The sequence below is a fragment of the Bidens hawaiensis genome, unplaced genomic scaffold (assembly GCF_021521415.1).
Source record: "Bidens hawaiensis isolate Kalapana, Puna unplaced genomic scaffold, B.hawaiensis_p1.1 tig00023430_1, whole genome shotgun sequence".
Classification (NCBI taxonomy): Eukaryota; Viridiplantae; Streptophyta; class Magnoliopsida; order Asterales; family Asteraceae; genus Bidens; species Bidens hawaiensis.
In genome coordinates, this window is record NW_027493683.1 from 130,268 (window position 1) to 153,585 (window position 23,318).

Sequence of the window (23,318 nt, forward strand, 5' to 3'; positions counted from 1 at the left end):
CCCAAAACACACTTCAAAGAACTGCAAACTTGCACTAATCCTCTCCTAAGCATCCGTTGTTTCCAGCTCCGATCCTGTTACTAGGTAAGCCGAGAATATAACCTTGAGATCTACTTTCCAACCCTTATGTTCTCCCATTTCTTGATCTTAATATATATACTTCTTGTTATTTAATCGTATTCTAGACCTTCGATTCCGAGGCCAACACCAAGAAAACCCGAATCTCGATTAATCCCTTAACAAGAACCACAGGTGAGTCTCACAGCCCCTATTCTCGCTGTTTTCACTGTTTTTAAACTGTTTTCGGGGCGAGGGACACGTACTTAAATAATGTTTTATCATGGTATACTTACAAGCTATACAAGCGATTGTGTTTAAATTATATTTCATGATGAGCAATGCGAACGGTTATCTAAGGTTTTCGATGTGTGTGCGCTAGAACTCGAGTAAGTGATCACTTTACCATTGGAACTCTAAGGGTAGGGACTGCTGGTTTGATCCACCCACTCGTAGGGGTCGCACCTCTTTGCATGGACGAGTGCCTAGTATGGTCATGGGGCAGTACTATGGGTTTGAGCCCGCTCGTAGGGGTCGCGCCTCTTTGCATGGACGAGCGCCTTGTTTTCCGGCACAACGTCCGCGCGTAACCCGCGGGACGGAATTATTATTTTAGCTCGTAGTGGCAGCGCCACTTTGCATGGACGAGCACATTTTCCTGAAACGTTCGCGCGTAACCCGCGGGACGGTATTACTTATTTTAGCTCGTAGTGGCAGCGCCACTTTGCATGGACGAGCACATTTTCCTGAAACGTTCGCGCGTAACCCGCGGGACGGTATTACTTATTTTAGCTCGTAGTGGCAGCGCCACTTTGCATAGACGAGCACAGTTCCCAGAAATGTTCGCGCGTAACCCGCGGAACGATTTTATCAGAATATGTTGATATAACTATGTTTTACCAAGCATGTGTTTTAATGATGCTACCAGAATTATGTTTCAGAATGATTATGATGCAATTCGATTTATCAAGTTACTAAGACTTGTGAACTCACTCTGTTTATACTGATTCAAATGTTTTTACGTGTCTTTCAGGAGATAATTAGGTAGCGCATGGAGTCACACTTAGAGCACCTCACGCTGAACATCTAAACTAGCTTTTTGGAAGATTTTAGTTCTATCCCTTCGATGCGCGTGGTTGTTCCCGCCGCGCATAGGGATATGGCGTGGAAATCTTCAACAGTTTTTATACTTGGATGTTTTTATGTAATTTTTAAACAATGTAATGTATTGTATTAAACATTTCATGCGCAATGAAAATCTTTGAATGTTTGCAATGGCCCGTGCTTAATTATCAATCCCCACTCGCGCGCGCCCGGCTGTTTCCGCCGCTCAGGGCCGGGTGTGACAGATTGGTATCAGAGCACTGGTTATAGCGAACTAGGAAAAGAAGTTTTAACCTAGACTATAACCGTTGGGGAATCGCATGAAATATTTTTCAAAGAAAATATTTTCAAAAGAAACTATACACACACTTAGGAACACGGGTCACACTGTCTAGTAAATAATGATAACATTATGTGCTCAGAGTACATGCGCTAAGTTTAATATATTTCCATTCTCTTTTAAAGCGAGAATGCCTCCAACTAAAGCCAAAGGAATTACCATGACACCCGAGGAACTCGCGGAAATAATCGCGCAAGCAATCGCAACACATGAGGCCAGCAAGGCCGAATCAAGTCAGGGTCGTCAGAATGAGACCCCAGAACCCGAATCAGGAGCCTTGGACAAAGGATGCTCCTATAAGACATTCATGGCCTGTAAGCCTTGGCCATTCAAGGGAACCGAAGGGGCCATTGGGCTCTACAACTGGATTGACAAGATGGAGACAGTTCTCTCCATTAGCGGATGTAGTGAGAACCAGAAGGTCCTTTACGCGACCTGCATGTTCCAAGAAGCAGCTTCGTCTTGGTGGAAGCTTCAAACGAAAACATTGGGGCGAGAAGTTGCTCTCCACAAGACCTGGGAGGAACTGAAGGAGATGTTGATGAGAAAGTTCTGCTCTCGCGCAGAAATTCAGAACCTACAACAGGAATTCTGGAACCACACCATGGTAGGAACGGATATCGACGCCTACAACAACCGGTTCAACGAACTTTGCCAGTTGGTGCCAGATATGGCAAACACGGAGGAAAAGAAGATCGAGAGGTATATTTTTGGGTTACCTCCTGTTGTTAGGGTTCCGCTCAACGCCGCAGCGCCTCCAACCTTTGATGAGGCGGTAGCGCGGGCCATCACCCTTACAAGGGATACGGTCCGTGCGGGTTTGTTAACTACGCGCGGAACCGAGCAGCGAACCTCTGATCCCAAGAGGAAATGGAACTCTCACCACCGAGGGTCCGACTCCAAGCAGCCACCGTTCAAGAAGCAGGAAAGCGCAAGGGTTTACGCGATTCAGGCCGCGGAGCCACCACGAAAAGGATACAGCGGGCCTCGCCCATGGTGCAACAAATGCAAGTACCACCACGAGGGTGAATGCGCAAGAATCGAATGTGCCAAATGTGGCAGACCAGGGCACAAGACGATGAATTGCCGTGTCAGAGACGCTGGAGCAAGCGACAACTGCTACGCATGCGGGAAGCCAGGGCATTTTAGTCGGGATTGCCCGCAAAAGGGGAACCAAGCTCGCGGGAGAGCTTTTGTGATCGGCGCAGGCGAAGCTAAAGAAGAGCCGAATGTGGTAACCGGTACGTTTTTGCTTAACGGACATTTTGCATCTGTCTTATTTGATACTGGCGCTGACCTAAGTTTTATATCCGCTGAGTTTAAAGACTCCCTAGGCCTAGCAACCAGTAGACTAGACACGCCTTATACTATAGAACTAGCCAATGGTAGGCAGTTATGCGCAAACGAAAGAACTGAGCAATGTGTAATAGTCATGGGAGGTCACGGGTTCAATATTAATTTGTTGCCAATAGACTTGGGAAGTTTTGACATTGTGGTAGGTATGGATTGGTTAGTCGAGAACCGCGCGGAAGTTATTTGCCATGAGAAGCAGGTTCGGATCCCACTGTTGAACGGAGAAACCTTGGTAATTCAAGGGGAAAGAAGGGGAGTTGCGACGAAACTGATTTCGTGCCTAAAGGCGCGTAAGTGCCTAAGGAAAGGGTGCTACGCCTTCCTGGCGCATGTAGTAGAGAAGAAAGGAGACGAGCGAAGAATTGAAGACTTACCAGTAGTGCGCGAATTTCCAGAAGTTTTTCCTGAAGATTTGCCCGGATTGCCGCAGCCGCGACAAGTAGAATTTCGTATTGATTTAGTCCCAGGAGCTGCGCCAGTAGCTCGAGCGCCTTATCGACTAGCTCCATCTGAGATGCAAGAGCTATCCAATCAGTTACAGGAACTATTGGATAAGGGTTTCATACGCCCAAGCTTTTCACCTTGGGGAGCTCCAGTACTGTTTGTTAAGAAGAAGGATGGTTCGTTCAGAATGTGTATTGACTACAGGGAGCTGAACAAGCTGACAGTCAAGAATCGGTACCCCTTACCGAGGATTGACGACTTATTTGACCAGCTGCAGGGATCCAGTTATTATTCGAAGATAGATCTACGGTCAGGATACCACCAACTTAGGGTCCATGAGGAAGATGTGCCGAAAACAGCCTTCCGAACTAGATACGGCCATTATGAGTTCTTAGTGATGCCTTTCGGGCTAACTAATGCGCCGGCTGTGTTCATGGATCTGATGAACCGCGTGTGCAAACCATACTTGGACAAGTTTGTGATTGTGTTTATAGATGATATTCTGATTTACTCACGGACCAAGGCCGAGCATGAGCAACACCTGAGATTGATTTTGGAATTGTTGAGGAAAGAAAAGTTGTATGCGAAGTTTTCCAAGTGCGAGTTTTGGCTTAGAGAAGTTCACTTTCTCGGTCACGTTGTAAACGAGAAAGGAATTCACGTTGATCCTTCCAAAGTCAAGGCCATCGAAAACTGGGAAGCGCCAAAAACCCCAACTGAGGTGAGGCAATTCCTAGGACTAGCTGGCTACTATCGACGCTTCATTGAGAACTTCTCCAAAATAGCTCTACCTCTGACCGCGCTAACTCAGAAAGACAAGAAGTTTGTGTGGGGCGAAAATCAGGAAGCAGCGTTTCAAATGTTGAAACAGAAGTTATGTAGTGCGCCAATTTTGTCTCTGCCCGAGGGGACGGACGACATCGTCGTTTACTGCGACGCTTCACATCAGGGACTCGGATGTGTCCTTATGCAGCGAGACAAAGTCATAGCGTATGCCTCGCGCCAACTCAAGACCAATGAAAAGAACTACACAACGCATGATCTGGAACTTGGAGCGGTTGTCTTCGCGCTAAAGATTTGGCGCCATTACCTCTATGGTACAAAGTGTGTAATCTTTACGGATCACAAGAGCCTTCAACATATATTTGATCAAAAGGATTTAAACATGAGGCAACGAAGATGGGTGGAGTTATTGAACGATTATGATTGTGAGATTAAGTACCACCCTGGAAAGGCGAATGTGGTAGCAGACGCGCTAAGTAGGAAGGAGCGAATAAAAACGCTACGAGTCAAGGCTCTAAGGTTGACCATTCACGCAGATCTCTCTACCCGCATCCGAGACGCTCAGCAAGAAGCCTTGAAACCAGAGTTTGTTAAAAACGAATGCCTTGGGGGTATGGTTAAGAATTTGGAACTGAAAGAGAACGGCAATCTATATTTCGCTAACCGCATATGGGTCCCTCTCAAGGGAGGATTGCGCGAGCAGGTATTGAACGAAGCTCACAAGACGCGGTATTCCGTACATCCTGGCGCAGACAAGATGTACCAAGATGTTAAAACGCTGTATTGGTGGCCCAATCTTAAAGGCGCCATCGCGACGTATGTCAGTAAGTGCCTGACGTGTTCGAAGGTAAAGGCTGAATACCAGAAACCATCAGGGTTGCTTCAACAGCCAGAAATTCCCATGTGGAAGTGGGAACAAATCTCTATGGACTTCATCACCAAACTGCCAAGGACACCTGGGGGTTATGACACAATATGGGTTATTGTGGATCGGCTAACTAAGTCAGCGCACTTCCTGCCGATCAAGGAAACCGATAAGATGGAAAAGTTAGCCCGACTGTATATTCGAGAAGTAGTTTCAAAACATGGAGTCCCAGTGTCCATCATTTCTGATAGAGATAGTCGGTTCACCTCAAGGTTTTGGAGATCGTTACAAGGAGCTTTAGGTACTCGTCTTGACATGAGTACGGCATATCATCCTCAAACGGATGGGCAAAGCGAGCGAACAATTCAGACATTGGAAGATATGCTACGCGCGTGCGCAATCGATTTCGAAGGTAGCTGGGATACTCATCTCCCATTGGTTGAATTTTCTTACAACAACAGCTATCACACAAGCATTAAGGCTGCGCCGTTCGAAGCTTTGTATGGGCGCAAGTGTAGATCCCCACTGTGCTGGGCTGAAGTGGGTGACAAGCAAATGACTGGTCCAGAATTGATCCAAGAAACAACAGACAAGATTTTTCAGATAAGGGATCGCCTTAAGACAGCGCGCGATAGACAGAAGAGCTACGCAGATGTGCGAAGGAAACCATTGGAATTTCAAGTAGGGGATAAAGTACTTTTGAAAGTCTCTCCATGGAAAGGAGTCCCCCGTTTCGGCAAGCGAGGAAAGTTGAATCCGCGCTACATTGGACCATTTGAGATCCTGGAAAGGATCGGTCCGGTTGCTTATAAACTCCGTTTACCCGCCGAACTCAGTGGAGTTCATGATACGTTTCATGTGTCCAACCTCAAAAAGTGCTTATCTGACGAAACGTTGATTTTGCCGTTGGAAGAGATTCACATCGACAAACAGCTGCACTTCGTAGAAGAACCTATAGCAGTAACCGATTGGAAAGAACAAAAGTTACGCAGGAGCAAAATCAAGTTAGTAAAGGTTCAATGGAACTCGAGGCGTGGGCCTGAGTTCACTTGGGAAAGAGAAGACCAAATGCGCAAGAAATACCCACACCTCTTTCAGAGCATGGCTTCTGCCAGCAACGTCTCCTAAAATTTCGGGACGAAATTCGTTTAACGAGGGGAGAATGTGACACCCGGTAAATTCCCAATCCCTTAAACTAAGTAATCAACCTAATAATTAGGTGATTGTGAATATTAAGCGCGCCATGATTAGTCAGCGCGTGCATGTTATGTGCGCCCTGCGCGAGCGCGCCATGTTAGTCAGCGCGTGCATTTGTTATGTGCAACCTGCGCGAGCGCACCATGTTAAGAACCAGCGTGAGCATATGTTATATGCGCCATGCGTGAATGTTTTGGCTTTATGTTTTCATGTAACTTAACGTTATGTTGTCTATGGGTTGACCGTTACGCATGATGCTAAGGCGGGTGCACCCTAAATCGTTTATGCGCGTGCGGAAGGGAACTAACCTCCCCGCATGGCGGGAACATTGAGAGCTAGTTTGTCTGAAGCTCCAAGATGGAATTGACTTCAACATAACTGATCACTATGTTGAAATACCAAGACCACCTGGAGAATCTACAAATGAAACTCAATGTCCCTGACTGCGAGAAGGTCACGCACCTACCCGCAGCAAAGAAATGTCCTTCACGCAGAAAGCTATGCGCACAAAGTGATGCGCACAGAACACTGTCTATTCTCCAGACATAAGGAGATTACTCCCGCCCAAAAGGAAACAGTAGCGTGTTTCAGAGATTTTCCACTTTTTACTGTACACTGACAAAAGTACCTGAAAAAGCACACTGTAACATGAAAAGTCAACTGTCAGCCACCCTATTCTCACCAACCCCAGACCTGCATGTCCTGTCCAAATCAAATCAAGATCTTTTATCCACTCCTCCACTTTTAAGTAAACAATAAACAATAATAATTTCCATACTTTATCATCATTACACCTAGATATGAAAAGATTTCAATCCCCTAAAGCAAGGGATTGTGTTCCCTTGAGTTTGCCTATAAATTTGTAACCTAAATTATCACCCAAAACACACTTCAAAGAACTGCAAACTTGCACTAATCCTCTCCCAAGCATCCGTTGTTTCCAGCTCCGATCCTGTTACTAGGTAAGCCGAGAATATAACCTTGAGATCTACTTTCCAACCCTTATGTTCTCCCATTTCTTGATCTTAATATATATACTTCTTGTTATTTAATCGTATTCTAGACCTTCGATTCCGAGGCCAACACCAAGAAAACCCGAATCTCGATTAATCCCTTAACAAGAACCACAGGTGAGTCTCACAGCCCCTATTCTCGCTGTTTTCACTGTTTTTAAACTGTTTTCGGGGCGAGGGACACGTACTTAAATAATGTTTTATCATGGTATACTTACAAGCTATACAAGCGATTGTGTTTAAATTATATTTCATGATGAGCAATGCGAACGGTTATCTAAGGTTTTCGATGTGTGTGCGCTAGAACTCGAGTAAGTGATCACTTTACCATTGGAACTCTAAGGGTAGGGACTGCTGGTTTGATCCACCCACTCGTAGGGGTCGCACCTCTTTGCATGGACGAGTGCCTAGTATGGTCATGGGGCAGTACTATGGGTTTGAGCCCGCTCGTAGGGGTCGCGCCTCTTTGCATGGACGAGCGCCTTGTTTTCCGGCACAACGTCCGCGCGTAACCCGCGGGACGGAATTATTATTTTAGCTCGTAGTGGCAGCGCCACTTTGCATGGACGAGCACATTTTCCTGAAACGTTCGCGCGTAACCCGCGGGACGGTATTACTTATTTTAGCTCGTAGTGGCAGCGCCACTTTGCATGGACGAGCACATTTTCCTGAAACGTTCGCGCGTAACCCGCGGGACGGTATTACTTATTTTAGCTCGTAGTGGCAGCGCCACTTTGCATAGACGAGCACAGTTCCCAGAAATGTTCGCGCGTAACCCGCGGAACGATTTTATCAGAATATGTTGATATAACTATGTTTTACCAAGCATGTGTTTTAATGATGCTACCAGAATTATGTTTCAGAATGATTATGATGCAATTCGATTTATCAAGTTACTAAGACTTGTGAACTCACTCAGTTTATACTGATTCAAATGTTTTTACGTGTCTTTCAGGAGATAATTAGGTAGCGCATGGAGTCACACTTAGAGCACCTCACGCTGAACATCTAAACTAGCTTTTTGGAAGATTTTAGTTCTATCCCTTCGATGCGCGTGGTTGTTCCCGCCGCGCATGGGGATATGGCGTGGAAATCTTCAACAGTTTTTATACTTGGATGTTTTTATGTAATTTTTAAACAATGTAATGTATTGTATTAAACATTTCATGCGCAATGAAAATCTTTGAATGTTTGCAATGGCCCGTGCTTAATTATCAATCCCCACTCGCGCGCGCCCGGCTGTTTCTGCCGCTCAGGGCCGGGTGTGACATCAACCTTCCATAAATCTAATTTCCACATATTTACAATAAAATTTTAATCAATGATATTGACTTTTATATCTTTGTAACTTATTAATGTAATTATGATATTAATTATTCTAATTATTGTTATAATTAAAATACTTATCTAACTAATATATTAAATCAACACAATTTGTCCACACGTCCTTCACCTAAGTTGTCCACATAGACTTCCATGCCATCAACCTTCCATAAATCTAATTTTCTGTGACATTCGTCAATTTCGGGTCTTGTTTGTATTTGTTTATTATGTAAACCGACCCGATTTGTAAACCGAAGCTTATGTTATAATCAAAATGATGGATTTATGTTACAATATTGTTTCACACTTGTTGGGTCTTGAAAACATCCTACCTTTATTTTTATTTTTATTTATTTATTTATTTTTATTATTATTATTTTTTGTTGTTTTGTGTTTTTGTTTTGATCCATTTTGCATGAAAACTCTTGTGTCTCACACCCATATTTGACCACCAACATTACCCTATATATACACCACCTTTCCTCTTCATTTTCCCTTGCTACAACTCCAAAAAAAAACTCTCTCGAACATCAAAGATTCAAAGTTATCTTCTTAAGTGTTCTTGAAGGTTTTTAGTCTTTCGTCTTAATTAGTTTATGTAGCCTTATTAATACTTGTTTATGGTTGTGCAACATATTTATAATATACACCCCTTGTTTACCTTTGGTAATTACTTCTCTGATTCCGGTCGGTGAGGTTTCGGACCTCATAAGGCAAGGCTTCATGAAGGACTTCGTGTCCTTTATATATATACATCTATATAACTTGTTCATACATATTAATCTTGCTTATTTTAGTTTGTTGGTCATGTTTACAAGTTCCATGGTTATGGGTTTTTAAGAGTCTGTGCTTCGGTTTAACCATAAATAGCTCTAAACCGTAAACCGAACTTTGTTACTAATTTTGTTAAATAATTGTTTAAACATGCTTATTGTTAGATCTAAGTTTCTAAAATCATTTTTACAAATTCTATGGTTATGGGTTTGTAAAATCTTACCTCGATCTTAACCCGAAACACGATCCGAACCGAAAACTGAACTTTTGTTTAAAAACTTTATTGTTAACTTTTGGTTGTAAAACTTAAAGTATTTTTTATTTGTACATTATTATACAAGTTCTTTAGTGGTTGGACATGTGGAAACCAAACTGATTCTTACTCGCTTAAGACACACAAGTGTGTTTTTTTTAGCCATCAAGACTTGTATATTTCTTTAAAAATAGTTACAAATTGATTTTTAAATATTTTTTTAAGTACTTGATAATGTTGGATCCAACTTGATCTCATAACAAAGTTTGGACCGACAAAACCGAACACTCGCTTAACGTGCGTTGTTAAATCTAAAACAATGGAACTACATACTTGGTTAAGTCTTATTAAATTTTATTGAGTTATCTCATAACATTCAATATTTTGAAAAGTTGACTTTGGGTTTGACCAATTATCAAGACACGAACCGACAACCCGAACACTCGATAAAAAAAACCCGTTTTAGTATCTTTATTCCAAAGGGATTTGCATTCTTGCATTTTATCCACCTTATTACTTAACATAGGTTGAGTAAATATTAAGGTTAGATACTTTAACCCGGTTTCGAGCAAACTTACATTTTTAAAGGGTTATTATTATAAATTCTTAAATAGTTACATTTTAAAACCTTGAACTTTAATTATTTACATTTCTCAACATTTATTTTGTTTAAAGACCTTCAAGACAACCTTTTTAAATTCAAGACTTCTTTTCTTTTTAGGCATTGTGCGTTAAACTCGTCGTTCCGACAAATCTCCAAATTATCATCTTTCAAGTTTACTACTTGAAGGTGAGTACTTCATACCCCATTTTCCATCTTTTATTTTGGGGGTGACATTTCATACTTATTCAACAAATTGCTTTATATTTGAATCTTAAACCACAAACGTAGTTGTATACTTTACCTAAATAATTGCTCGATTTGGTGTTCTATGCTTATATGCCTATGTGTTTATCGCTTTTGGTTGGTGGAACTATAAAATCCTAGACTATTTGGCATCCCCTTATAGCAAGGTGTCGTTAACATAATGCAATTAACGATAACTATAAAATCCTAGACTAGTTGGCCTCCCCTTATAGCTAGGTGTCGCTAATGTGTTTAGTGATATCTATTTATCCAAATTACCACTTTTATTTATCGTTTCGTATGCAAGTTTTGTGGCTATCTTTATTATATACTAATATGATTAAACTTACGAATTGCTCACCAACCTTTGTGTTGACAAACTTTATTTTATGAAATGTTGCAGGTTTGCATCTTGGTTGATTTATGATTGTGAAGAAACGACATCAAAGACCTTATGATATTAGTAAAAATGAACAATATCAAATTTGTCATATTTTGTGATATCTTGTTTATGGTTATTTTATGGATAATTGTTATGTGACATTTTCGATGTTGTGAAATGAAATGAGTTTATTAAATATTGTCGCTTTAATTAGTGTCATGTGCTTATGGACAATCGTTACACATCGGCATGTTCCGCCACCTTTGGTCGGGGTGTGACATTTTCACATATTTACAATAAAATTTTAATTAATGATATTAACTTTTATGTCTTTGTAACTTATTAATGTAATTATGATATTAATTATTCTAATTATTGTTAAAATTAAAATACTTATCTAATCTAACTAATATATTAAAGCAACACAATTTTGTCCACGCGTCCTTCAGCTAGGCTGTCCACATAGACTTCCATGTCATCAACCTTCCATAAATCTAATTTCCACATGTTTACAATAAAATTTTAATCAATGATATTGACTTTTATATCTTTGTAACTTATTAATGTAATTATGATATTAATTATTTTAATTATTTTTAGAATTAAAATACTTATCTAATCTAACTAATATATTAAAGCAACATAATTTTGTCCACACGTCCTTCACCTAGGTTGTCCAGATAGACTTCCATGTTATCAACCTTCCATAAATCTAATTTCCACATATTTACAATAAAATTTTAACCAATGATATTGACTTCTATATCTTTGTAACTTATTAATGTAATTATGATATTAATTATTCTAATTATTGTTAGAATTAAAATACTTATCTAATCTAACTAATATATTAAAGCAACTAAATTCTTTCACATGTCATTAATCTAGCTTATTCACATAGGACTCCATGTCATCATATTTCCATATAATTAATTTCCACATATTCACAATTAATTTTAATAAACAAAATCTAAAACCACGCGACCCGTTTTATTTCTATAACCCGATAACCTGATACCCAGTTAAAGCCATTTATTATCATCCTCTCAACCCTAATGTGACATTCGTCAAATTCCGAACCCGAAACCCGACCCATTTTGGATTTTTCTTTTCCGAGTTCATATAACTTATTAAAGTTATAAAGGTTTGATATTTTATTATTATATGTTAGTTTTATGAAAGTTAAAGTACCAATTTTGTGAATAATAGTTTTAAATGCAAATAAAGTTGAGGGACTTTTGTGCCAAATTTAATAAACTTGGAGTAAACCTCCTGTTACGTTGTCATCTCAACCAAGAAGTCCGGCCACATATCGGCGCTTTTCCGGCAAGTATTTAACACCGAATTAAGACTTAAAACGGCCACGAGACCATTTGACTCGTAACTTCAAACCGAGCGTTTCGCCACCATGATTGAAATTCAATTCGGTGTTTTAAGCCTCCAATTAACGGAGCGGAAATTGTGGGTTGACCAAACTGATCGTAACGTGACCTTTAGCTCTGTATAAAATCGTAGAACCGTCTCGTGATCCTTTCGCACTCGCATATCCTCTCAATTTCTTCTAAGCTTTCATTCAGCGAACGGACTCAAGCTCTTCTAACTCCGGTACTCCGACCAAGCTAATCTCCTTCAATCCAATAAACACCTTGGTAATTTAATTGTGATTCATGTTCGGATTTATCTGCAGGTACAAAGCCGCTGTCAATTTAGATTGGCAGAAGTTTTTACTTGATCAATTTGTGATTTATAGTTCTAGGGTTTATATGGATTTGGGGATAAAACTTAAGTTGTGTTTATAATTAATTAGAACTAATCCTTGAAAAAAAATCTTATTGTAGTCCAGTTGGTTTGCGGGTTATATACAAAGTTCCAAACCGATCCAGACTCAAGTTTGAGTCTCTTAAAAAGCAGTCTGTTAGTTTTTTTTTTTTACTTTTAACACATTATTATTATTATTATTATTATTATTTAACACTTTATTGTTATTATAAAACCAATTATCATCACTAGGTAAATGTTAGATAAACTTACAAATCCAGTTGTGTTTGAAAATCCAAAAATTTGTTTATTTTTTTTCTTTATTCTAAACCATTCGTTTAGGTCTTAAAAAACTCATTATTATAATCATCGTTTAAATTAAGTGAAACGTTTATAAGCTGATTTCTGTTCATATAACTTAATATTGTTGTTGTGTAACTTTTAAGTGTCAAAATTATTTGAAATCGTTAATCACAAATTAACAGCATCGTTAGTTATTTAGTGCTTCGTCATATTTTAAAATAGTTGCGAAGTTCTAAATTAATATAATTTGTAATCAGTCGTCTGTTTATAATTGTTAGTCTATAAATATAATTTAAAGCCATTTTATCAAACTTCTAATCAAGTCCCCAATTTGGCATACAAACCCTAAATCCCAAATGATCTTTGGACGTTTCGTGTCGTTTAGTCTATTTAACTTATTAAAGCACATACGCCCTGCTTGCAGTGCGCCTATATAATGTATATATGGGTGAACCCTCTGGTGGACAAAAGTAAAAGTGCACTAATTTTGACGTGATTTTACTAATCTCGTGAAAATAACGTTAAAAGCGGCGGAAGGTTGATCAGGCATCAGGTGGTGGCGTTGATAGCTGAAAGACAAGGGTACACACACCAATCGGCCAGTGTCCTGGTGGTTGAGTGTTATATATGTGCCTTATGTCCAAGGCTTGATGCAAAACTACTATCGAGTCGGGGGTCTCACCGGAAGCAGCCTCTCTATTCCTACATGATAAAGGTAAGGTTGTCTACATCTTACCCTCCTCAGACATTACCATAGCTTTGCTATTGGTGGGATTTACTGAGTACGATGATGATGATGAACTTATTAAAGCACGTATTGTTTGACTGCAATTAAAGTTATTCAATTAGTTATATATTGACTATAAATATTATATAATTAACTATAATTGGGATGTGTCATGTATTTGGATATTAAAATTTTTCAATTCACCAAAAACATATTAACAATATAATTAGCTGCTGCAAGATTTTTAATTTGGACTTTATTATATAATTAAGCATATTAACAATATAATTGGCTGCTACAAGATTTTGTGTAACTTTGTCAAGAGTGAATAGTAGAGCCGGTATTAAGTTAGTCATACTCGACAAAGAATCACAGCTTACAACTAAAACTACAAACGTTGTTTACAAGGAGATTTTCGGAAACTTAATGTGATAAAGTTTAAACCTGGTATGTATTTGTAAGCTTAGTTTTCAATTAATATTACAAAATTTGTTCCTAATATATGTTTTTTATTTTTTCAGGTATAATGGTTCATTTATGTTATATTATTTCTTATTCACTGCATTGTTTATTTATAAAGTATTTTCTTTTTATGTTATAGACATGGTTTAACATCTTTTGTAATATTTGAAGCTAAAATACTCATGCCAAATATTTGTGTTGATTGAATATGTTGCTAATATTTTATATTGTTTGTTGATATGTTTTCCACCCGTGTGTAACACGGGTTATTATCCTAGTTAACAATATATCATTTAGAAGTCAAGAAATTCAACACAATAACTATTAAGTGAAGTTGGTAAGCATCTTTAGTTTGAAACATGAGGTCTTCGGTTCGAGACTTTGTATCACACAATAATTTATTTTTCAAAATTTTACAAAATGTTATCTTCATATGAAGATGGTTGTATTTGAAAATAAACCGGGTCATGGGTTATAGCATAACTAAACGGGTTCATGCTCCTCCATATTGTGTTTGGAAGAAGAGATGATAAAATAAGAAACTGCTCACATGGCATCCATGTGGCATCCTATGTGGAAGCCCTAGAATGATGTCATATGAAAAAATCATGTTGCTTTAATATATAGTTAGATAACAATGTTTAATATGGCTATGCATACGTGATTTATCTTGATTCTATGAATAACATGAAGGGCGATCCATGTGCTTACACACCAATTGCATAATCATCAATTAAATTAAATTAAATTGGTATACTTTATCAGGGCCGTCTCTGAGAATACAAAAAAAAAGTGGGCCCGAGACATTAAAAACAAAAGGCCCTACAATACAAACTCAAAACCTCTAACATAATTTAGATAAATGTTAACAATAAAACAAAAACAAAAGTATTTTTTTAGCAAAATGATCTAGCTAATTGGTAAATCTTTTTCATTAACATTAGAACTTTGAGGTTTTTTATGAAAAAACGTATGTATCTTCGCTTTCTTCGCGATTTGTGTCTTTCTTGATTCTTCTTCTAATTTTCTCTTTTTACGTTTTTGACAAGTGTTTAGGCTTACAAATGCAAATTATACCGTATATAATTGGAAAACTAAAGTCTACAGTAGTCTTAGTTAATGTAGGTTTTGATCCGTTCTTTGTTTCACTTTAGTATCTATTTTCGTTGACTGTCGGTGTGGTGCCAGTACCATGACATGCCAAATTTTTTTTATGTTGTGTCGAAATGATAATCGCTATGATGTTGAGTACAGTATATTTTTTGTATTGTAAGCTATATACCGAGTGCCAATGCCGCGTCGATACTATAATAAGCCGAACCGATACCGACCAATCTACCTATCTATCTACCTATACTAATAAACAAAAATAATGAGAACGATGTGTCATGACCACATTCAATCATTTTCTCTCATATTTTCTAATCTTTACTCTCCTTAATCCATGCTATCCATGGGTAATGAGTTTAATGTGGTATAACCAATTTGTTATAACCCATATGAAAAAAATATGTATTTAATGTAATTTAAATCACACTAACTTCTACTAACCCATTACATCTAATTTTACTATGTTCCTATACTAATAAACAAATATAATGAGAATGATATGTCATGACCACATTCAATTCTTTTCTCTCGTATTTTCTAACTAGGATAGTACCCGTGTTACACACGGATGGAACATATATAAAACGTAATATATATGTAAAATCATATAAATTTAGTGAAATGCAAATGTCGTATTTATATATAAATAATAATTTTACATGAATTAAAAGATGTCATAACTTATTTTAATTCAAATACAAAAACATATGAAAACTAACAAAGCTAAATGAGATAAATGAAAACTTAAAACATTTTATAACTTATATGAGTACAATAAGCAAACAAAGGAAATTAGTCTCTAAATAAAAAAAAAGTTTTCAGATCTTAAAACATAGCAATAAAAACATGTCATTGTCTTTATTTATTAATAATCAACAAATGGTAATCATAACCATTCTTTTTGAAACATTCTCCAACTTAGGAGTTACAAGTTTAACACCATATGTCATTTTTTCTATCAACTTCATCTTTAACAACACCATTAAACACATTTGTCTTCTCTTTCACATTTGATGTTTTACGCTTAATGGCTGATATGCTAAATTCATTATCAACATGGAACACATCCACAAGCTTCCTCTTCAGTTTATCATAAAATAATGTAATTGATGACTTCTTCAGATTACTTTCATCCTCAAATTCAAATTATGATTAGCATTTATTGACCAATAAAAGAATGATATATTTTCATTGTTATGTTTTAATATTTGGAGAATTTGATTTTTTATATTTATTTTTTTTATTTGAAGACTAATATCCTTTGTTTGATTATTGTACTCAAGGTCATTGACCTATGGACGCCACGTGTGGAAATATAAACAATGTTAATTAAACACACAGGGACCAAGGGGAGTAAGATTATTGTTAGTGAATATAAAGTATGGACAATTTGTATAATATGATTTTATGAATAACTGTTCAAATGATGATATACAATTAAAAACTATTCAAACGATGATATACCAAAATCTCATTAATCCATGCTATCCATGGGTAATGAGTTTAACGTGGTATAACCAATTTGTTGTAACCCGTATGAAAAAATATGTATATATTGAAATTTAAATCACACTAGCTTCTACTAATTCATTACATCTAATTTTACTATTAGATCTAAAAAGTTTAATCATGATTTAAAAAAACATATAAACTATTGAATATCTATAATAAGTTTAAAATAAAAAATTGAAGTATTAAATTAGTTAAATAGTGATTTACCAACCATTATCGTATAATAATTAGTGACCTATGTTTAAATAGATATTTAAATATGTGTGTACTTAAAATTTCGTTGAATAAATACAATATTAATAAAACATTTATAATCTTACAATCTGTAAAACACTATTTGAGGTTACACGATTATTCGATTGGAAGAGAGTCTGCTTATAATTTATATTCCATAGTTTGCAAACAACTCTTTGTGGGGTTACATGTTACTCATAAACTTAACAATTTGTTACACGCATCAATGTTGTCAAGTAATGATCTGTGGACACCATTATTATAGACTTTATGACATTACTATTAAACCAATTTTGTTAAACTTACCAATATAGTCAAGGAGTGATAGGATAATTTGGATAGCTATGAAATCTTGAGTAAAACATTGAGATTTGAGTTTATTGTGGTTTGTCAATGATTGGTTTGTGAATTTTGTTTTTAGCTTTTAAATACCATATGGAGATATTATAAGTAGTTGATGCATGTTTTGTGGGTTTAAATGTTTAATTTATAATATATTTTGAATCAAATGCATCACTTTTTGTGTATAAATCATTAGAGATGGTTGGAGATGAGTTTGTTACCCACGAAACACTTATAGAGAATTAGAGTCTTTACCTAACATATTATAATTGTGATTTTTCATGTTTAATCAGGTTGTGTGACTTTATATGAGATATTATGACATAAGGTTTGCATATTACGTTATGTAAATGGATTTTGGATATTCATAGCGAGGGATGGGCTTCTGATATATTTTCAATCAAATGAGTCAATGAGACATGAATTGAAGAGGTCAAAATTGGTTCAAATGAAAATGAGTTCAGGTCAACTTGGGCCAATAAAAAAAATTGTTTAGCTCAAAAACCAATTCGGTTCATACTGGGTTTCTTCATAACGGATTTGTGTGAAAATGAGTTTGGTCAAGTCGGACCAACTTAAAAAAAATAAATTTGGTTACGGTCAAAATGGGTTTGAGTTGAAATTGACAACTTTTTGGTTATGGTCAAAACGGTTGGAGTCAAAATTTGTTTAGGCAGAGTGATGAGCAGTCTATAATCGAAGTTATTAATACCATGTCAAATGTTTTATACAAAGAAATATTTGTAATGCATTTTTAATATAATTATGTTCTTTGGTTTATCTTTAAAATTTTTAAAGAAATTATTTGTTTTAAATAATGCATTGTATTAGTTTATACATTGACGAAACCCGTGTAATACACGGGTTCAAAAGCTAGTTCTATTAATATTTAGATAAACTTTTTTGTTATTGTATCAAAGTAATAGTCCTTATGATGTGTATGTGTTTCGGCATTTAAAAATTTGGGCATGTTATCGAGTTGCCTGCGCAACCCGCGAAGAGAACATACTAGTTTGAATATTTCAAATCCGGCTACTTCCTTCACGATACTTCTTTCAAATTGTTCTTGCAATGGGCTAATCCACGTGAACACCACTTAGTTCCAACTTCCAACTTCAAACCTTCAATTGTTTTGTGGGCTCTTCTAACTTAATTTCAGCCCAGTTGATGGAATCCAACTGGCTTGAATTTGAAGTTCAGTATTTTGTCAGACTTAAAGCAATTTATTCTTAATTTCTTGTTTGGGGAGGTGCTTCCATTTCTTAAAAAATACTTTCAAAACTAGCTTGGTCAATACATTAGTAAATGTTTACATTCTTGATTTCTTTCTATCCTTACTGTTTTACTTTATAGTTCATACCTACTTCAAATAAAAGAAATTTTCGACCAAATATGTCAACTTTAAAACTCTCAGACAATTACGTTAGGCGTACCATTTGAACAGCTAAAACTTTATCATATTTCTTCTAAGTTTTATCATGTTACTATTTTTAAATTGGGATTATTATCATCAACTGCATTAAGTTAGAATTATTAAAATCTAGTTTTCCTATAAAAAACTGTTACAAACATTGATATTTAAATCTTTTATGTTACCTATAATAAAAGGATATTATTCAAATTATGATCATTTATGAGGTGACACGGGAACAATGTTCACAACAATTCTTTAATTTTCTACAAAACACACTCTTGTATACTTACATACAACATGAACAATAAACAAAAGACAAATTAAATCACAATTAATTAAACAACAACATTAAAAAAAATCACACTCACACAACTAATCTAGCAAGATTATTGAGTTTAGGAGATGGAGAAACGTCTCCTTCTAGGCTTAGTATGATCAACCTCGTTGCCTTCTTCAATATGGGAAGTATCCTTTGATCCATGTTTAAAAGGATTCAACTTTCCTAACTTCTTTGACACCGACGAGAAGAAAGTAGGTTTCTTCGTGTTACTTATTCTCGTAGACGTTGATCCTGCATTTTTATTTGTTTGTATATCCGATATATAAGCCTTCATTTGTAGCAATTCGGTTCTTAAAGCTTCGTTCTCTTTAGCCAGTGACACATCAGCCTGTACCTGAGACCTCATGCTTAGGGCATCGGGCGTGCTCCTATCGTTTGTGTCACTTCTTACTTGCAACTGATCAAAGTAAAGCGCATGCAAAACAATTTGCACGGGCAATCTTTTGTTTTGGGACGCGTGTACCCTTGCTTCATAAGATAGTTTCAACGCATCCATCACACTACAAACCTTCTCTCGCTCGATTTCGTCCAAGTTCGGATGAGCCTGCAATATACAATATACAAATATCATTGATAAAACTATTTCCTAAAGCATAATAATACACTCTACCTTAGGTTAAACTTTACAAGCCTCAATGATAGTCTATTGTGAGCAAAAACTAATCGTTAACCAAACCCAACCGAAATTAACCAAAACCCAAATTACCAAAAATCGGTTATCGTTTTTTTTTTTTTTTGCACTTTCGATAAACCGAAATTAATCGAACCAAACCGAATCAATATTTCCATACGTTCTAGTTTTATACCTTTAATTCTTAATTCATTTGTTATACCATTATTTTATGTATTTAAACCTCAATATCATGTATTTATACATTTATTTTATGTATCTATCGATTCATTTCATGTATTTCTAAGCAAGAATTTTAGCCCAACTTTGGTTTTGATTATTAAGCAAACTTCATCGGACGAGCCAAAAACCGACAAACTATACAAATAAAAGTACTGATTAACCAAAAATCGTTTAGTCAATTCGGTCGAGGCTAATAACCGAACCGCCTTCACCCAAATAATAATTACCTTAAGATATATATCAATGGCGCGATACAAATCATCATCAACTTTCCGTGCATTCTTCGGCACCAAGTTAGCAATCCCATTAAACTTGGAAATACTCAACTCCGGTATCGTGGCAATCTCCCCGAGGTAGGCGTCCACCGTCTTCGCCACCCTAAGCATCGCTGTGGACGCCACCTCTCTAAAATCGCCACCATTAAACACCGAAACACTCTTCTCTTTCTCCACAAATCCAGATATTATCCGCCGTACACTCTCCAAATCAAACAGCTTCTCTCCGTCAAACGTAAACGACAACACGAGCAAATCATCCACCGTTACATGCTCCAAAATCGCCGATATCCGTTTCTCTAACTGTTTTTTACAAACGTCGTCGTTTTCGAGGAATATAGCCGCGCGAAGGAGGCAGCTGAGGAAGTTGATAGGAAACGATGCGCGTTGGTTTTCGACCGGGAGTAATGCGACTATTGAGTCGAGAAGATCACGTTGATGAACTCTGGTGGTGGAGTCGATGGAGATCGTGCCTTTTATGCTGTTGCCTGAGTGATCGCGGACGAGGTCTGGTAATGCTCGTTCGGTGTAGGTTATGATCGCGCTGGCGATTGTGAGTGCTTTCGCGCCGCGTGATTTCATTGAAGCGATTATTTTCTCGAAGAAGACAATGTCGACGATGGATAGCTCCTCTGTCCACCAGTTTGGAGGTGAACGGCTCGGGAAATTCGCTTCGTTGCATGCCTGTAAAATTTCGAGTCAGTCGTTGTGTTCACGATCTATTAGGTTTTTCGTAAGGGTGTAAATGAGCCGATCCGAGCTGAGCCTGACCTTGACTAGGCTCTAGCTCAACTCGTTTTGACTTACGAAAGTTTGAGCTATTTGAATTGCTTTTACAAGCTCAGGTTTGGCTCGTTTATTATTTGTTAATTATTTTATGAATGTTTAAAATTATTTTTATATATTTTGAAAGAAGTCTTGAACAAACCCAAGCTTGAATACGTGGAGCAAAAGTTTGCCTGACCTCGACTTTACAGTGTAAAATTAATACACAGAAATTCTGTAAAATCTAAAAATACAAAAGACTTGACGAGCCTAAACGAGTTCTTATACAAGGCTTGAGGTTGGACTCAATAAATAAAGGAGCTTTATCTGAGGCTTGAGCTCGGCTCGTGAATTGTTTATTTGAGCTCGGGCTTGGCTCGTTTATTATTTATTAATTTATTTTTATACGTTTTTGTTTTGAGAGAAATCTTAGATGATCTAAGCTTGGCTCGAGCTCATGTAGCATGTGAAACAAGCCAAAGCTTGGCTCCAGCTAAACTAATACTAGAAGAGGTAAAATTAAAAAATACATAAGGCTTGGCGAGTCTAAACGAGCTTCCCGTACAAGGCCCAAGCTCAGGCTTGATAACAAACAAACTTTATTTGAGGATTGAGCTTGGCTTTTAAAAGCTCGGCTTGTTTCAGGTTTTTTTTTTCGATCCGAGCTTCAGCGGTTCGGCTCGTTTGCACCGCTAGATTTTTTTTTAACGATTTTCAATTTATGCAACTTATTAGACTATGAAGATATTATAAATTACCTTTGCACTAGCTAACTCAACGCATCGTTGAACAATATTGATCTGTTCAGCTATAGGAAGAAGATCTTCACACGATTTCAAAACAACGACCGCGCCGGATAGGCTCGTTAACGCTACCTGAATAAGGAAGTCGTCGGTTCGGCCCGCAAGGTTTCCATCACAGTACTCATCAGTCATTTCCAGATACTCTGCAGCACAACGCAGAGCTGCCACGTTATGCACGGTGATTTCGAAGTTGACACCGTAGCAAAACTTGGCTGCTTTCTCGAATATCTCGGCTCCTCCGGGGATATTCGAGAGATCAATCCTCGTCGTGTCAGGTTCTTTCGATTCGAGTATTAATCTTCGTATGTAGTTGCTCTTTGCTACTAAAATAAACTGCCATAACATGATATAATCACTAAGTGAACTTGTATAAACATAAAATGAACTAAACTCTCTAAAAGTAAAAGCAGGATCTATGTCCTTAGGGATAAAGGTAAGATTTATTTACATACATAACCTACCAATAGCGTATTGGTAGGATTTACTAGGGTTGTATAAACCACAAGTGAATTAAACTTGTATAAACATCAAATGAATTAAACGTGTATAAACTACGTCTAAAAGCAGTCTCTCTATGCTCAGGGATAAGGATTACTGCATCCTACCCTCCCCATACGCTTCCAATAGCTTCGCCATTGATGATATTTACTTATAAACAACAATTAAATCAAACTTGTATAAAAACATATATATTAGACGTGTATAAACAATAATTGATGAAATGATCAATCATACCTTGTGAAGTGGGAACTTAGCTTCACCAACTTGTACAATAATATCAGTTGGGATATCTTGAGAGAAAATCCTAATTAACAACATAACAAAGAAAACAACAATAAGTTTATAACAAAACTCGAGGTTAGTTTGTAAGCCGAGTTGTTGGTGATTAGTGATTAGTTGATTACCACTGGCCGGTTCGCTCCATTGCCGGAGAAACTCTATGGGTGCTCTTGGTATGTGCAGCCATGGCTTGGTAGTTGATTAAATGGGAGGATATATAATGTGGTGATCTCTGTGTTATGTATTTATTATATATGGGAGATAGGAAGAGAATAGTCGTGTGTGTTACCTTTTTTAATCCACTTTTAACGGGGCTTTTGTTTGGACGCTATGTTACATCGTGGTCACTCTTTTGGCCACATTCCAATATCCACTTTACAACTCACTAAATGTCAAGTAAACATAAGTGTAAACAGTGGCGGATCCAGGAATTTTTTTTGGGTGGTGCACTACTTACTTATAGACGCTTCAATTTCAAAGAGTCTGACATAAAAAAATTCCGGGTCGGTTTGAGGTTCGGGTCGGTTTGATGGTTCGGGCAAAGTTCATTACACAATAAAAATACAATAAATAACAATTAACAAGAACAAGTAATTAGCATTTAACAAATGAATGTGAACATACCTTTAAAGTGGGAAGATTCGAGATTTCGAGCTTTGTAGAAGGCTGAAGGCAGAGCCGCAGAGCTCTCTGGAGTGTGGATGGCCGGAAAAAGAGAGCGCCGGCGGGCAGCAGCGGTGGGCGGTGGTCGGACTGTCGGAGAACAGGTCAGCGGCTGTGTGTGCGCGCGTGACTCTTGAGAGGGCGGCTGTGGATATGTGGTAACTGGTAAAAAGTTAAAACCCTAATATGATATAACATATAAGGTAATAACGCTTAGTTAAAAAAAAATAAAAAAACCAACA

General features: G+C 37.2%; 1 protein-coding gene across 1 annotated transcript; it reads right to left on the reverse strand.

Moving 5' to 3' along the window:
- Nucleotides 1-18,926: 18,926 nt before the first annotated feature.
- Nucleotides 18,927-22,646, reverse strand: LOC143567575 (root phototropism protein 2-like). The gene is made up of 5 exons (XM_077053965.1): nt 22,539-22,646; nt 22,369-22,438; nt 21,589-21,966; nt 20,018-20,749; nt 18,927-19,481 (listed from the first exon to the last, which is right to left on the reverse strand). The coding sequence occupies exons 1-5, from the start codon at nt 22,598-22,600 to the stop codon at nt 18,993-18,995; spliced, it is 1,731 nt and encodes a 576-aa protein (XP_076910080.1). The 5' UTR covers nt 22,601-22,646; the 3' UTR covers nt 18,927-18,992.
- Between the last annotated feature and the right edge of the window lie 672 nt (nt 22,647-23,318).

Coding starts and splice junctions, on each gene's coding strand:
- LOC143567575 (XM_077053965.1), bottom strand. CDS start 22,600: ATGGCTGCACATACCAAGAGCACCCATAGAGTTTCTCCGGCAATGGAG. Junction 22,439..22,538: donor ATGGAGCGAACCGGCCAGTG/GTAATCAACTAA, acceptor GTTGTTAATTAG/GATTTTCTCTCAAGATATCC. Junction 21,967..22,368: donor CTAAGTTCCCACTTCACAAG/GTATGATTGATC, acceptor ATGTTATGGCAG/TTTATTTTAGTAGCAAAGAG.